General features: G+C 35.4%; 1 protein-coding gene across 1 annotated transcript; it reads left to right on the top strand.

The window, feature by feature from the left end:
• Positions 1-661: 661 nt before the first annotated feature.
• LOC109097999 (solute carrier family 46 member 3-like) lies at positions 662-6,159 on the top strand. Its single transcript, XM_019111632.2, has 5 exons — positions 662-892; positions 2,583-3,447; positions 4,256-4,339; positions 4,606-4,762; positions 5,282-6,159. Exons 1-5 carry the CDS (start codon positions 704-706, stop codon positions 5,376-5,378), a joined length of 1,392 nt encoding a protein of 463 aa, XP_018967177.1. The 5' UTR covers positions 662-703; the 3' UTR covers positions 5,379-6,159.
• The last annotated feature ends 10,445 nt before the right edge of the window (positions 6,160-16,604 follow it).

The raw sequence follows: 16,604 nt of genomic DNA, 5'->3' as shown, positions 1-16,604 counted from the left end.
AATATGCAAATATGTGAAAAAGTCAATATCCTCAAACAATAAAATAAATAAATAAACAAATGAAGTAAATTAGCTAGCTACCTTACAAAAACATTCTGAAAATATTAAATTAAATGCAGTTTTAATTCCACCCGCTATTGTTTTAGTGTTGGTTTTGCACCTTTTGATGTATCAATTACCACCCCCCGATGCTCATACGCCCCAGATTGCGATGCTCATCAGCTCATAGCAATTTCACAACTCAACCCGCCCATTTGAAATGATTGACAGCCTCACCAACCAATGACCTTACACCTTAAATTCAACTGACCAATCAGCTTCTCAAGGGCAGGAAGCCAGCGTTTCATAAGGGGTTGCGATCAGTCATGTTTCATAAACAAAACAGAGAACACTGTTCAACTGTCAAACTGATTACAGAAGAGTCTCAGCGGCAGAGAGGAGTTTCTGATGTATTCTTGTGAATAAAGAAGTAAGTCTGCGATCTGTTTGCGTTGTTTGTACAAGTGCGCTGTAAGCGGACCGGTAGCTGTCCAAGGTGATCAGCAGTGAGACTTATTTGAGCTGTCATGATAAAAGTTTCGTCTTGAATTTTGATGTTGGCGTTAACTAATTATGCAGGTCTACAATTAGTCTTATCATGCGGACTTATGTAATTGTCTGTTTTTCTCTCGGCTTTGCAGCACACACTTTCCTCCTCGACACTATGAAGAGACTGTACTTAATTGAGCCGATCGTAGCGATTTATGCGTTTGCCAGTTTTATGGTGTATCCGCTCGTGCAGCAGTACGTGTACCGCAGATTGTGGCTGGAGATCACAAACTCATCTTACCCCGTGTCCGAAAACACTTCCCAGTGCGCCTTCAACAACACCAGCCACAGCCGACAGCAAGATGTGAGTAATGCCTACGTGTGTCATATGACACAAACACATCTACATCCTATATTTGCTTAGTTTTAAACAGACGGTTATATATTTTTAGTGGTCGTATTCATCAGTTCCTCTCAAGTTCACACAGGTGTCTATCTGAGTAACCAAAGGTTCATCGCATTAACCGCATTAGTGTTGTCATGTCCACTTTTTAAGTGTTTTTTTCCTCCAAAGATAAAATCTGATGTAAAAAAATATATAGGTATTCTCAGGTTTTGGTGTTTGTGCTTATTTCCAGAAAACATTTTTGTGTGTGTGTGTATTTTTCTTGTAATGTCTGGCAACACAAGTTTTTTATTTATTTATTTATTTATTGTTTGATCAAAATATCTTTGACAATAATTTCCAGTATTTTGTTGAACATTTTTTGATTTTTTTTATTAAGATTTACTATATATATATACCATATTTACCTAATAGGCTTATTATGTATGACACTAAATTTACAATACATGGCAGAAAAAAAGCAGAAAGCTGGTATATTTTTGTGTCTTACCAAATTCTGCCACACATCTTTTAAATAAGGTGTTATTTTTCTATATTTGTTTATTAGAAATAAGAACAGAGAAGCAAATTACACTGAAAAAGTGTTTCATTCATCCAATTTAAAAAAAAAAAAAAAAAAAAAAAAAAAACAGGGTAATGATTCACATCTATACTTTATTTTACTTGAGCCAATGAAAAATAAATAACTTGCCCTTTGGCGAAGTTATTTGTTTTTCATTGGCTCAAGTTAAAAAATATAGATGTGAATCATTACCCTAAATTTTTTAAATTGGATGTATGAAACACTTTTTTCAGTGTATAAGCAATAGCCCAAAGAAAAAAAAAATCAAGAGTCAAGTAGGCTACAAAATATTACAGAAATATAATAAGTCAATGTAAACTAAAACCTCACATGTCGTCAGTTTATGAAATTAACAAATAATGCATGATCACTGCATAACGTGACTTTTTGTAATGTTTAGCTTGAAAAGTATGCTTGTGCTATCTTTCTTATAAATACATTTGATTTGATATTATCCTATTGTTATTTTTGTTACCAATTGTTATCCAGTGACATTCATACATTTTAAATGTGGCAAAGGATCAAAAATAAAAATTAGATAATCAATTCAAAGCTAATAAATTAAATTAATTTCAGTATCTATTGTAAATGTGTGCAGTTAATTCTCTGGAGTACTTGATTCTGATTAGTCCATTGCTGAACTCAGCTGCATATATTTCTCAGATAGCATAAACATTTCAAAATGATGATTTTTGTCTATGGCAAGATTATTTAACAGACCATTCATCCGGGAAATCATGTTTCCTGTGCTGGTGTTCTGTCTCTAGAAAGACAGAACACTAATAAATAAGTAAATACTTAATAAGTAAACATTATAACTCATAAAATCAATATTTAATTTCTATGTTTGTATGATCTACTTAGGGAGTGTGTAATAAATGGAATAATATACAGTCAGTATTGATCACCCCTGTTAGGCTTTAGATAGCACTCCGTAGTAGTATAGTTTTGGTCACATCTGTGTTTCATTTCCTCTTTCTTTTTTTTCTCATTTGTACCAGGAATTGCAACAAACGTCATAAGATACATATGCAGCCACAGTTTTGTTATGCACATCTGTTTAATTTATTTTGCTCTATTTTTCAGGAGGTACAGAAAGCAGCTTCTCTGTTCTCCATGTACAGTGATTTGTCTTCCATGATCCCCAGTCTCATAGTGACCCTCCTCCTGGTGGCCTACAGCGATCAGCGCGGCCGAAAGATCACTATTATTATGCCCCTCATTGGGTCTCTGGTCTACACGCTTTCATTCCTGGCGGTGTCCTTCTTCGAGCTCAACCTCTACCTTCTCATTGCCGCCAGTTTCGTAAGTGCCCTCTTTGGGGGTATCGGTACCATGCTAGGTGGCTGCTTCTCCTATGTGGCCGATTTGTGTGAGGACAGCAAGCAGAAGACCCTTCGCATGGCTGTGGTGGACATGATGATCGGCTTGTTGGCCGGTGTGGCGTCAATCTCCACGGGCTACTTCCTGCATGCAGTCGGGTTCAACTGGCCTTTCTTTACATCCGCTATATTTCAGGCGGTTAACTTAATTTACGCTGTCTTCATTCTGGAAGAAACCAGGGTGATTGACCAGTCAGAGACTGTGGCTTGTTGTCAGGCCATGCAGGAACTAGCTCGTGGTATCTGCAACTTGTTTGTGGGAGGCAGTAGTCAAAGAAAATGGGTTCTTGTGCTGTTGATTGTCACTTTCTCCTCCTTATCTTTTGTTAATACGGGGGGTCTGTCCATGATCACACTTTACGAACTCAATGAGCCGCTGTGCTGGAGCGAGATCCTCGTCGGCTATGGCGCTGCGGCCAGCACCTCCATCTTTATCACTAGTTTTGTCGGTGTGTATTTGTTCTCCCTCTGTCTGCCTAACATTGCCATCGCCTTCATCGGGATGCTGTCAGTCGCTATAAGCATGTTCATGACAGCCTTCGCAAAGACCACGCTCATGATGTTCCTCGGTGAGCATGAACACACACAGTCCAAAAATCATTTTAGAAAAATCATTTTTATATACTGTTTATTACTATTTTATTTTAATAAATAGGGTACACATTTACCATATTATAAATGACTCTGGATGTACTGTACAATAGTCATACATGATTTTATAAATCGCAAAATTAATATACATTTTTCGTTTTCTACATTATCCTAAATTCACTTGTAGCATTAAAAACAAGTTAGTTTAGATGATATTGTTCAGTTAATTTAGACAAAATTTTAATATCCATTTTATATATTGACTATAACATGAAATAACTTATTGTATTGTCCAGAATTTTTATATTTTTAAGAGGTTTGCCTTTTTTTTTTTTTTTAAAGAAAAGAGCGAATAGATAAACAATTTATGAATAATTAATAAATCACATTTACAATTTTTACAATCCATCACAGTCAAATTAATTGTATATGTGGGTCTTTTCTTTGCTTTTAATATCTGTTGGTATATATGGTGCACTGTATATTTTATTTTATGGTGAAGATATAAAATTAATTAAGAGCAAACAGCAGCTGATCCTAGATTGCAGCCACTGCACATCTTATCACATTTTTATGTACTTATTATGTGTACAGTAATACTACAATAATGTTTGCTTAATTATCGTCTTAAATAACTGAACACAGTTGCGCTGGTAATTGTACTAAAGGGTTATAAAAGTCATAGTGAGCTCTAAATTTGTAGCTATTTAAAATAGGGGAAACTTCCTATAATTCTGGAGGCCTTGTTTATTTAGTTAATGTGAGTATTGATGTGTTTGCTTACAGTGAGGATTCCTGCTATGTTTGCCATTATGCCGTTCCCTGTCCTGCGTTCGATGATGTCAAAGGTCGTCTCAAAGTCTGAGCAGGGTGAGTGGCTCTCTGAAAATCACTGTTCCAAAGCAAAACTTATTATTCAGCAAGCTGTTGGTCATAAGAGCTCTCCTCTGCTCAAGAGTGTGTTTTTGTGTGACTGTGCACTTTACAGGGATCCTTTCGAAGTGGTTTTACATTTTAAGGAATTTAATTTTTTTTATTATTATTATTGTTGGCACTTTCACCCTGTATGTATGCATTCCTCCTTTTGAAAAGACAATCATATCAGACCTTTCTTTGTTTACCCTTTGTGTCCTCAGGAGCGCTTTTTGCCTGTGTGGCTTTTACAGAAAACCTAAGCACTAACGGGTCCTCTGCAGTTTTTAGCAGAATCTACGCGGCCACTGTGGCATGGTGTCCTGGCTTTATCTTCCTACTGGGTTCTGGACTCTGTATCATACCCATAAGTCTATTAGGGTAAGAGTTGCACTGAAACATAACCAGTTATTGATCTTTAGAATGCTGAAATGTCTAAACCTCGCATTTAAACCGAGTGCTGACTGTATATAGCACTTATATAGCACATTATAAATGAAATGTATTATTATTATATCAGATTAATGTGTTTTAGAGAGGCTTCGTAAATAGGAATAAAAAAATAATAATTTCATCTAAATTAATAAATAAAATAATTGAATTTCATCATATCATAAAATAGATTTATTTTGATATTTGAAAAAGATTATATTTAACAGTGCTATTAAATTATTAGTGTTTTTAAAGCAGAAACCTGTAGGTCTTAGAACCAGTTATTCCTAATTTTAACTGACATGGTTCTGCGGTCTATTTTGATTTAATTGGCTATAGTTCCTCATTTTTAAATGCCAGCTAAGGCTTACATTTCCTCTTTCACTTTTTGCATCTGCTTGTATTTCTTGTACATGAGTGTGTGTGGCGAAGAATGTTGATTCATTCTGACTTTGTGTCCCACTCCAGCATATTTAGGTGTTTCCATTCAGTGGATTCTAATGAAAGTCAAGCACTCTTATCAGAAGACGAGACTGAAGCCTCAGATGACCCACCTGTAGTTTAAAATCAAATCAAAGGGAGTTTGGATACCTCATGGTTCCCCTGTGTGTTTCTTTACATTTCCTCATACCAACACATGTGGGTAATCTGTTCAAGCCAAAGTATATTTTCAGCATTTTGAGTCTCTGCCACGAAATATGCATTTTTTTGCTGAAATGCAGTAGATGCTAATGGTGGTTTTGGAAGGGAACAGAACTTAAGAGTTCTAAAGGGAAATTTTGTAAAAGAGTAAATATTTTTTATAAGTCACTTGCAAGGCAGCAACAAAACAGTATTAAAATTTTAGGTGTGTTTATGTTTAGGCTTTGATTCTGTGTCATCTGCAAAAAGACTCAATACTTAGAGGGTATCTATAAAAGACAAGACCAATCACAATTCAGTATGCAAATAGATGTAAGAAAGATGACCAATCCAATTCAGTATGCAAATATAACAATGATATCATCTCTGGCATTAAACGAAATTTAGAAATTAAGGATTAGATATTGAAAATAATGGTTTGAATAGAGTCTTTAAACTCTATTCAAATGTTAAACTAAACTAAAACTGAATTAATTCATTGTATGCATTAAATTAATTGCAGAAGTTTATATACCAAGAGCTGGAATGTTTGAGGAATACGTTGCTGCCTTGCAAATTTCTAAAGTTTGGGCTGATGTGCAATACATTTTTGTTTTGTATAGACCAACATTTAGTGTAGATTTATAATGTATGTACGATTGTATTTTATAAAGCATAAGATTTAGGGTGCATCTTTATAGTGTTTTAAAGTTGTCTATGCTTTTTCTATGTGTGGCAGGTTTTCATTAGTCTCTGATCTGATTCATGAGCAATTCAGCCAATAAGCTCTGACCTGCGATTGACTGTCTGTCCTGTGTGGTGGGATTTTCATATACATTCTCATCTTGACAAAATCATGTCAAGATACGTAAATTATAAATAAGCATTGATCAGTTTACTTTGTTTGGAGGCTTAGCAGTGAAAAAATTATTTTGGAGGACTGGGCACATCAGTCAGTTGATATTTCTACGTATCTGCCAGTACTTGTGTTCCTATAGACGCACAAGCTACATTGTTTAGCGCATACACAATAGGAATGCATACTTAACCACTGAAAAAATGTTTTGTTCCTATAGACGCATAATTAACCACTGAAAAAAAAAATTTGGTAGAAAAAAAAATTTTTTGTTAAAGAATTTTTGTTTTAAAGTATAAAACTACCAACTAAATTTGGTTTGTTGTGTTGAGTTTTAATATATAAAGTTTTTGTTACGAAATGTAATATTATAAATGATTAATGTCTGTCAGCTTTACACACTGTAAAACCTGCTGTGTTGTTTGAAATAATATGAATATACTATTAATATATATTTCATATTTGAAATATAATTTGTGCTTTCCAGGCTTGGAAATTATCAGGTTCTAGCGATTATTATTATTATTTGCAAAATGTTGGTATTAAATAATAATAATAATAATAATAAGCAGCACCTAATTCAGATGCTAATTTAGTGTCTGCTAAATGAATAAATATAAATTTACTAAATATCTCTTTTCGAGTCCAGTTTAACATTTTATGTGGTAGATCTCCATATCCCTGATTCTCAAAGTGTGGCGCGCGGGCTCCCTCTAGTGGTACGCAGAGGAATCACTGAGTTTGGCCGCCTGTCCACCGAAGCGTTTTTTTTCCCGAGGCGCCAGGTTGTTTAAAACACCACTGCCCTGTAGCACTAAGCCGGTTTCAGTTTTTAACCAGGTAAGTTCAGTTTTAGTTTGAACACATTCTGAGTTTTCGAGCTCAAGAAGGTGGGTTGGTTTTAAGCGAGCGGGGTTCATCACCATGGTAATTTACTTTACACGGCTAGATCAAAAACCAAAGCTGGACCAATCAGCTCTGAGCAAAGTAGCGTATATTTGACGCAATAAAGCCACATCTGTAACTCGCGCTACAAATTAAAATTAAAGTGACAATTCTTTTTAGAGACAACTTTTTTTTGCTGCTAATTTATTATATTTATAGATTATAATTATGTATAATATATTCGGCAGCAAGATTAATTTTTAATGAGCCAAAAAGAATGCACATCACACCTGTTATCAATTTGAAAGTCCTTAGCCATCTTCAAGGATCGGCTAAAAACCATAGACTGTATAAAAACACATCTCTTCCATCTTTATTTGACCGTCTAACTCTAGCACTCTCTTTACTGTAATTCTACTATTAAAAAAAAAAAAAAAAACACACTTTTAGACTTTTAACACTCCCCCCCCCCCCTTAAGACTTGCACCTTATTCATTTGCTGCTTGTTTTCTTAAAAAAACAACTAACACTAGCTTTCTAATCTTTTTGTTTTTTATCTGTTTTCTTTTTTTATTTATTATACTATTAACAAAAGCAAAAAAGGCTTCTAACGCTAGCTTGTTCTATTCTTTTTCTATTCTATCTGTTTTCTTTTTATTTATTATATAATTTCAAAAACCCTTGCTATGTGTGCTTCGTTAAGCTAACTGAGACTTGTTATAGCACTTGTATATCATTGCGCTTTTGCTGATTTTGATTGCTTCCATTGTCCTCATTTGTAAGTCGCTTTGGATAAAAGCATCTGCTAAATTTAATGTAATAGCCTATTCAAATAATTATATAAGTTAATATTAAACTTAGCATTTGAATAGTCTGTAACTATATACATATACATACAAGGTTAACTATATAGAGCTTTTTAAACTGATGAAGCTTGTTTCTTTTGAGCTCCTAGTGATATAAATTATTTCCATTCGGTCGATTCACTTGCATTGATATAGTGAGTAGCTGCCTTCTCAAACTTTCACTGCAGTAGTGTTTATTCCTGCCTTATAAATGTATTTCAGTTCTTGGTATTTTTTCATAACAATCTCTTCATCTTCGCAAGAAGTCAATCAAACTGATGCTCTCCATGTTCCGTGTGATTGGCAGTTTGCCGCACGTGTCACACAACGTTTATAACCGAGCGGTGTGCAACAGCTGATCCTGGTTGGGTTTGTCAGGGTTTGTCAACTCAAAACTTCCTCTGAAACTCTGAGGTTGCTCATCTTGCTTCGTGCTACAGGCCACAGGATAAGTTTACAAAGCAAGTTACCATGGATGGACACACAGCTACACATAGGCTACAGCCTGTGTTATTAGTATTTTTATCAAGCACTTTTTTACTTAAAAGTTAAATAAAAACTTTACTGTACTTAAATGTTAAGTACAATACATTTTCATTTAATCTTTATTTAAGTACAGTTTTTATTTAACTGTTAGGGACAATAAATTGTAATAATTATTTGTTTTTTATTTACCTGGATATTAACACAGTGCAGTGTTAATGTTCAAACTTTGAATTTACAATCTTAGAGTGGCCGACAATAATAAATATTCTTATTGGGAATAAAACTGTCTCGTTTTTTAACTGTGTGCATAGCTGAAGCTGAATAGTAGGCTAAGGCCTACTACTCTACTGTATTTTAATGTTGGTCATTATGGTGGTACTTGGAGAGCCAAATATTTTCTGAGGATGTATAAAAAGTTTGGGAACCACTGGTAGATAAATGTTTGTAGAGATTATTTGACATTGTGCGCTTTGTCAGTGTGGCCAGAAGGTGGCAACATAATATACGCATATAAATATGACAGCATAGGAACGGCACAGTTTTAAAGATTATTGATCATTCGTTTTAGTATTTTTTTTTTTTTTCAGTGAAAGTGAAAAAAGGTAAGAGCTTTATATACATTTGTGATATATGATTTTATGTTCTTCTAACTGACATTACAATTTAAAACCATTTGCTTTCTAGGAAGTCACAAAGCACAAGTTAAATATGTGATGCAATACATTTGTCCTGAGGAAAAATAAACTGTGTAGATACACAATGGAAATTAGAGGTGCCCAAAGAAAAATAGTGCTATCCTGTGTATAAATGTAAATGACGCCTGTCCTGTCACAGCTCCCTGTGGATTTTATTTCCAAACCCTGATGTGATGAGAGGTCAGAGATCTCAGAGAGTGTCTGCCGAGTGAAAGTATGATAAATCTGAAGTGGAGGGGTGGTGGGCTTCTCTGGTTTCCAAACTGAGGCTCCACACCTCTGACTCCACATGATTTCCCCCACACCCCCACACGCCTGATTCACAACCCCCTGAACCGTTTGTGGTTGGCTAAGCCAGATAACACTCACACCAACATGCCACCCAGGGATGAAACGCATCCACCCTCCTAACAAACAGTTGGACCCTTCTCTCAAGGGGCACATCTGGGGCTTGTTGGACACAGATGTTTCTGCAGGCCCACACCCCACGTTAGGGGTTAACAGCCACATGCTGAATAGCTCGAGTCATATAAGGTAATGTGAAACTTGTTTGCAAGCAATAACTTAAAGGGTTAGTTCATCCAGAAATAAAAATTCTATTATTTAGCTAGTCACTAGTATGTTGTTCCAGAACGGTGAGACTTTGTTCCATCTGTGTTGTGCAATATTTTGACACAATATTTTGGTAATGACTGAATATATTGTAACTGCATTTTATTATAAGTTGACTGTTCCTTTATAATCACCAGCTTTTCCTGGTGATTGAAGGTCCCCTCAAGGGCAAAAGCTTAAAGTCTTAATGTGGCCCTGAACACCAGTACCCAGTTTTTGTGGAAATTCTCTTTTATTTTTCTCTTCAGCTCAGAATTGTCACTAAAGTGGTGGTGCCGTCAGCCAATCAGCACTGTCAGTGATTAGTCACATAGCTTTTGCAATTCTGCAAAACCTTTGCATTCTGAATAATGACAAAATAACTGCTTTAATGTGTTTACAGTATTTTAATATTATGATATAAATCCTGCCATTGGCTGGCTTCATCCACAACACCCACATCAGAACAGGACAGGTATGGAGAGTTTCTCAGGTCACTGAGAGTGTACCAGCGCAAACCACAGTGAAAATCTCCCCTGCTGTCAGAGACAGATATGAGAAGAATGTGGTTAAAACCTCTTTGGTTTGAACATTAGCCGAATGAATTTTGGATGCTGTAGTACACTCATTATGTGTCCGTTGAACATGTATAAAATATTTTTGTAATATTTTGTATATAAAAATGACAACAAATATTTTATATACTTCTAATATTTGTATATAAACATATTTTTTAATGAAAAGACTGAACTGAATAGACTGAATTTTATGTTGTAAACCAGATTATGTTGTTGACCAGATTTAATAAAAATTAATTCATATATAAATTATTAATTACAATAATTAATTAACAATGATGTAAGTGAATGACTTCATGTTGAACTTCAGAAGCCATTGGTTTTGCATCATCTCATTTGGAGTCCTTTTCTCTTTGTTTCCACAGAAAGGTCAAAACTTTGTTTTTGTTCGCCTGTCACTGTGTACTGTTTGCTCTCCCCATGTAATTTCTTACAGGCTTGTTTGTATTTAGCTGACGCTCTAGCAGTGGGTGAACGCTTTGTGCCTCACCCATAATTACAGTTTTTCAATGCCCTGCAGCTTGGCTCTGTGGGAGGGTGAGCTTTACTTACTGTAGGCAGTGCCACTGAACTCACCATATCACTGCAAAGGCAGAAATGGATACTACGCTTGTTTAATAATTGTGTAATTGTACAGTATGTTCTCAGTATACATCTACTGCATTGTAGCTAGTGGTTTCTCTTTCTTAATTGCATGATACTGTAATTTCATATAATATTAGCTTATTAACAGCATGAGCATACAGTATACAACCATTCAAAAGTTTGGGGTCAGCAAGTAAAAAATAAATAAAAATAATAATATATCTATTCAGCAAGGATGCATTCAATTGATCAAAGTTGAGAGTAACTTTTATAATGTCACAAAAGATTTCAAGTAAATGCTGTTCTGTTTATCAAAGAATCACGGTTTTCAGAAAAATATTAAGCGACACTCTTTTCAAAACTGACAATAATAAGAAATATTTATTGAACACCAAATCGTTATATTAAAATGATTTCTGAAGGATTATGTGACACTAATTCAGCATTGCCGTCACAGGAATAAATTACATTTTACAATATAGAAAACTTAAATTGTAACAATATTTCACTGTAATAAATGCAGAGATTCCTTTCAAAAATATTCAAAAATCTTTTCGGCCTTATATCAACATTTCTCCTTTTGTGTTCATGAAAGAAAGAAAGTCATACAGGTTTGTAATAACATGAGGGTAAAGAATAAATAATGAGTTTATTTCCATTTTGTCCATATTTTATTCATGCAGCTCATGTTTCGATGCCAGCAAGCTCACCATAAAAACCAGCACCATATTACATAGGCAGGATATGTGGAGGGTCCTGTTCCTTCCGTCTGTCTCCCATCTCCCTCTAACCACACTGCTGTTACAAATTGACAGGCTATTTATTTTCTCTCAAATATAGATCAAAACACTGCATTTCAAACCACAGGCCCAGTCCTCTGCCGTTCTGCCCCAGGAGGGGTGAGTCTCACATGGAGCTCAGGTCCGTCCAGACACAGCTGCTTCATCTCCACCGACAGGGAGCATTGTGCTGCCGATCTAGTCCTTTTTATATTGTGGTGACGGAATCTATCCAAGGAAACCTTTGGTGTTTCGAAAGCATTACTTTATGGTTTATGATGAAATGATTTGTAGGTGCTGTACAGGAAGATATAAATTTAAAACTTGAATCATAAGAAATGCAGAAGCGCAGGATGGAAAAGCAAACAGAAAGGAATATCTGTGGTATTTATAATTAGAAACCAATTACATTCAATGAAGCTAATCTACAATGCAGTGCTGATTATAAAGCTGATTATATGCATTAAATGCTGATTATATGTATACAGTATGTTTAGATCTGAAGCATAGGGATTCACAGCATCCTCTTCATGCACAAAAGTCATTTAAAGGTTAGTGTGTCAATCAATAAATATTTCATTCTTGTCCTGTCTGTGTCTGTAGGAGCCTTCATGTTAGTGTGCTACATGCCATGATTACCTGCTGCATCCACACAGTTCAGTTCATGCTCAGCTGCAGGCCATTTCATTGTCTATTGATTTTTGCTTATCTGTAGCAGTGGTGGACTGCAGTACAATCCTCAGCTCATTAGAGCATTAAAAGCTTCTGTGGTTTCCCTTGCAAATGTTTGCCTGGATTTAAAAAAAAACAATTTTAATTTATGTCAGTTAGTAATAAAAGTAATATTGGTTATAACAAATTGGCCAAATATTATGTATATACAGTATGTGTGTGGGGAGAAAATATTACAATTCTATATTCTATACAGTTTTGTCTCAACATATTAAAAATAAAACACTAGAAACTATTTTTTATTAATTTATTTTAACAAAGCATACAGTATGATAAATGCACATTCTAATTAAGACTTGCTAAAGATTAAATTTACTTATTGTAAAAAGAGAGAAAATGAGTATTAATTTTAATTCTGGAAGTTTGAGATTTGTCTCGTCTTTTGTGAGTTTGGTTTGACAGTGAATACTTGCCTACTGTACATTTTAATCTGTTCATCAGTAACTATGTAGACAATATACCAGTTTTTTAATTTCATGATAGCTTCACATAATTTTTTGAGATTGAACATTTTGGGTCTCGTTGACTTTCACAAACAGTTAAACATTCTTTAAAATATTTTCTTTTGTGTTCCGCAGCAGATAGATTGGAACAAAATGATGACAGGTTTTTCATTTTAGATTAACTATGGCTAACTTTAACTTTTCAAAAGCTCCTTTGTTAGAAAAATGTTGTTTTGCAAGATAAATCTGTTTTTCTTTACTGGTTTATAATAGTTGTTTGAAGAACATACTATTTATGTTTTCCATCATCTTTATCATAATTTCATCGCTTAGGCATGTTGGCCAAAAATTGCCCTCAGTTCAACCCATAGCATTCTCTTCCTCCCATCTGCATAGATCTAATGTGTATGACATTTTAAACCATGTAAAGTCTGTTTTACCTATGTAAAGTGATCACTGAGGAATTCTACTAGATTAATGTCATGACTTTAGTTCCAGCACTAATTACTGTACATGATGATGAATAGTCAGGTCTTAGTGAAGCAGCTGACTGTATACAGACAAGATAAGGGTTTCACCTCCTATAAAAGCATGATCGCATTGCAAAAATCCTCCCTAAACATATTTCTGATGGCCTTCGAGGACCCCTGCTGTCTCACTCCCACACTTGGATTTTGTAAAAACTTGAAAAAATAACAGGTGTTATTAGAGTTTATTATAAAAGAACGTAAGTGCTTGTGTGACAAACTGTTTAAAAAAATCATTTTCAACCTTCTTTTTGAAAACCCACTCTGGCTTTTCTTGTTTGAGGATGGTTAACCTCACCGAAACCTCTTCAACAGCTGTCCGATTCACTTCCTACATCGGATGAACTCCAAGGATGTGTCAGCCTCTCTATAAAGTGGAACAGAGGAGTTACCAGCTTTGATATCTGATATATTGCACAGCCGGAGAGTTTGTCCCCTTCCCTTTAGTTACCGACAATTTGCATTTTATTTTATTCCTGCTGGTGTGCTGAACAAATGTAATGAGGAGAGAAATGATAAATGATGAGATATGCTTCCTCTGCCTCCCTAAACTAAAAGTCATCAGTGCATAGAACGGAAAAAGTTAGCTTGTGTTCAACATGTGGACTGGATTCATATGGCACACATATTTTGTAAAAAAAAAATAATAAAAAAGCCCCCTAAAACAAAACTGCAAAGATCACAATTTGAACATATTTCTGGGGCATCAAACTTTCAGATGGTTGAGCTCGGGCGAGGAAAATTTATTCATTATAACTTGTTTATACACACAATAAAGAGAAAATTAAAAGGATGGAAACAAAAACTAAATGGGGGACTGAGTGTTAGCTTACATGAGGTCATCAAAAACAAAGTTAACTATTTCTTACAATTTTGAGAATGGAATGTTGTGAAGTGGCAGAAACCAACTAATTCCACAAAATATCTTACTATAGAGTGCTGCAGGGATGATATATTTTTTAGGTCAAAACCATAAAACGAGTTCCATCATTCTGAAGTCAGTGGGTTTTTATTTCATGTATAGCCTACAATTAGCTTTTTCCTTCTGCCAACTGTATTTAGGCTTCAAAATTCTTAAAAGTTGTGTTCATTTGGGAAGATTATCATGATGAACAAAACATAAGAATCATAAACTTTTGTCCTGGAGTATGTGGAATCACGTAAGGAAGAGGGGAACACTATAGGAAGGGCATACAGCATTAGAACAGCAAGGGTGAGTAAATAATGACTTAATTGCCATTTTTAGGTGAACTATCCCTTTAATTATACACTATTCAATTAATCAAATGGTTGCTTGAGCACTTAAATCCTTTTATCTGGACTAGTTTCTTTATGATATTTGATAATTAATGTATAATTGTTTTTTTTTTATAATCATATTTAAGTAAACTTTGCAGTGGCCCACTTCTCTTAGATATTGCTCGATTTTTTTTTCTCTTTTATACGCTATACATCTCATCATAATCACAATACATACACTTCTGCAAGGACTGCATCTTTCTTTCATATTCTCAGTATCTATGAAGCCTAGTGATTATTTTATGTTATCTTTTGCTAATACTTAGTGTTTTCCCACCAAAATGTAGTCACTTGCTGGAAGGTGATGCAATTAGGGAGCTGACATTTGTCAAAGGGATATTACTTTTTCATGCTTTATTGTATAAGACACTTTTACATTGTTTATGCCGGTATTTAATAAAATGAAATAAAATATAACAATGAAGACAATTATTAAAATAAAAATGAACAGATAAATGAAGAAAAAAACACACCTACATGCTAGTTGTTATGGCAATATCTAATCAAAACAAATCAAAGTTCACTTAATTAAGATATTGTGCTAAAAGAAAACCAACTACATGATTTACAGAGTTACATTTAGTTGGAATTGGAATTGGAATGCCTTCACCATGACACGTTTTTGTGTGTGTGTGTGCTGTTTCTTGCATTTCCTATAAACAAATCCCCAGGTTTTATATATCTTGGTTGCATTATAAGCCATTGGTGGTGAAGGGCACATGGAGGAAGAGCTCAGTGGTTTAACTTTGGATACTTAGTTTCCTGTTGTGTATAGTAGCCAGGCCAGACTCAATAGAAAATCACCACTCAAACCACACATCCATCTAATTTCGGATGAGTATGGGTGGATCTCACAAAGAAACAGATTGCGTGAAGCTTTCATGTACGCCTTTCCTCTGCGTGATGTGTTTTCATTGCCTGACAATCAGTCCTGTGACCCAAACAGTCTCACAAGCGCAAACCAAACAATGCGCTCCGCTCAGAAAATCCCTGCACCACAGCAGGGCACTGGAGATGTTTCCTGTTCTGCCAGAGTGACCGTAGCCACATCATCAATGCCAACTTGCTGTTTCGGTGATGTGGGGTTTGACCGAGACAAACTCAGTTCAACATAGTCAAAGTATTGTGGTTTCTGATGGCCCTCCGTTCCTGATACGGTTCCTGGATCCACCCAAAATGGAAAACTAGCAACCACACCCTGAAGTGACCCAAACAACACAGCACGGCATCATGGGAACCACCCCAGTGCACATGGCCACACTTCCGGAAAAGCTTTCCACAACTTCCCAAACACACTCACACAGATATGAATAACTTTTACCCATTTTCCTGGTGTCAGAGGAGCGAGTTATTCTCTCTCCACCGCACTTCCTTCTTTCCAAGACCCCCAAATCTCCCCCTTCCTTTGTTGCCTCCTGCCTCTGTCTGTGGTTTCCTTCCAGTAGTGTGATAATAACAAGCTCAGCTTTTCCCTTGATGCACCTGGAGCTGAACTGTTTTATTGACACGCTCTGCGGGATGGGTTTATAAGAATAAAAGGAGACTTACACAGGTGGCGATTGCTTTGGGCAGTCCAGTCAGCCAAATCTTTGTGTTTTGATGTATTTATTAGGGTTCGTGTGAATCTACAGTATCATGTCAGCAAGATTCGAGCACTCAATCACTCAAGGGAAGATGAGGTTTTCATCTCACCACCACCCTCTGTTTGATGTTTATCAGACATCTGTGAGTGAGCACACCCTCACCTCTTGCCAGATCCCTCTCTGGGTTTTGGCAGTTCATTCTAATAGAGAAGTGAATAAATATTGACACTTGCTGTGAATTCCACGGCTTCCCTAACTGATGTAATGTTAACACTATAGAAATAAC

The sequence above is a fragment of the Cyprinus carpio genome, chromosome A10 (genome assembly GCF_018340385.1).
Source record: "Cyprinus carpio isolate SPL01 chromosome A10, ASM1834038v1, whole genome shotgun sequence".
Lineage (NCBI taxonomy): Eukaryota > Metazoa > Chordata > Actinopteri > Cypriniformes > Cyprinidae > Cyprinus > Cyprinus carpio.
Note: the sequence above shows the minus strand (reverse complement) of the source record. Positions and strands in the feature narration are given on the sequence as shown.

Excerpts from the sequence above, each read along its gene's own strand:
- LOC109097999 (XM_019111632.2), top strand. The coding sequence starts at position 704 with ATGAAGAGACTGTACTTAATTGAGCCGATCGTAGCGATTTATGCGTTT. Across the intron at positions 893-2,582 it reads GCCACAGCCGACAGCAAGAT|GAGGTACAGAAAGCAGCTTC; the intron begins GTGAGTAATGCC and ends TCTATTTTTCAG. Across the intron at positions 3,448-4,255 it reads CACGCTCATGATGTTCCTCG|TGAGGATTCCTGCTATGTTT; the intron begins GTGAGCATGAAC and ends GTTTGCTTACAG.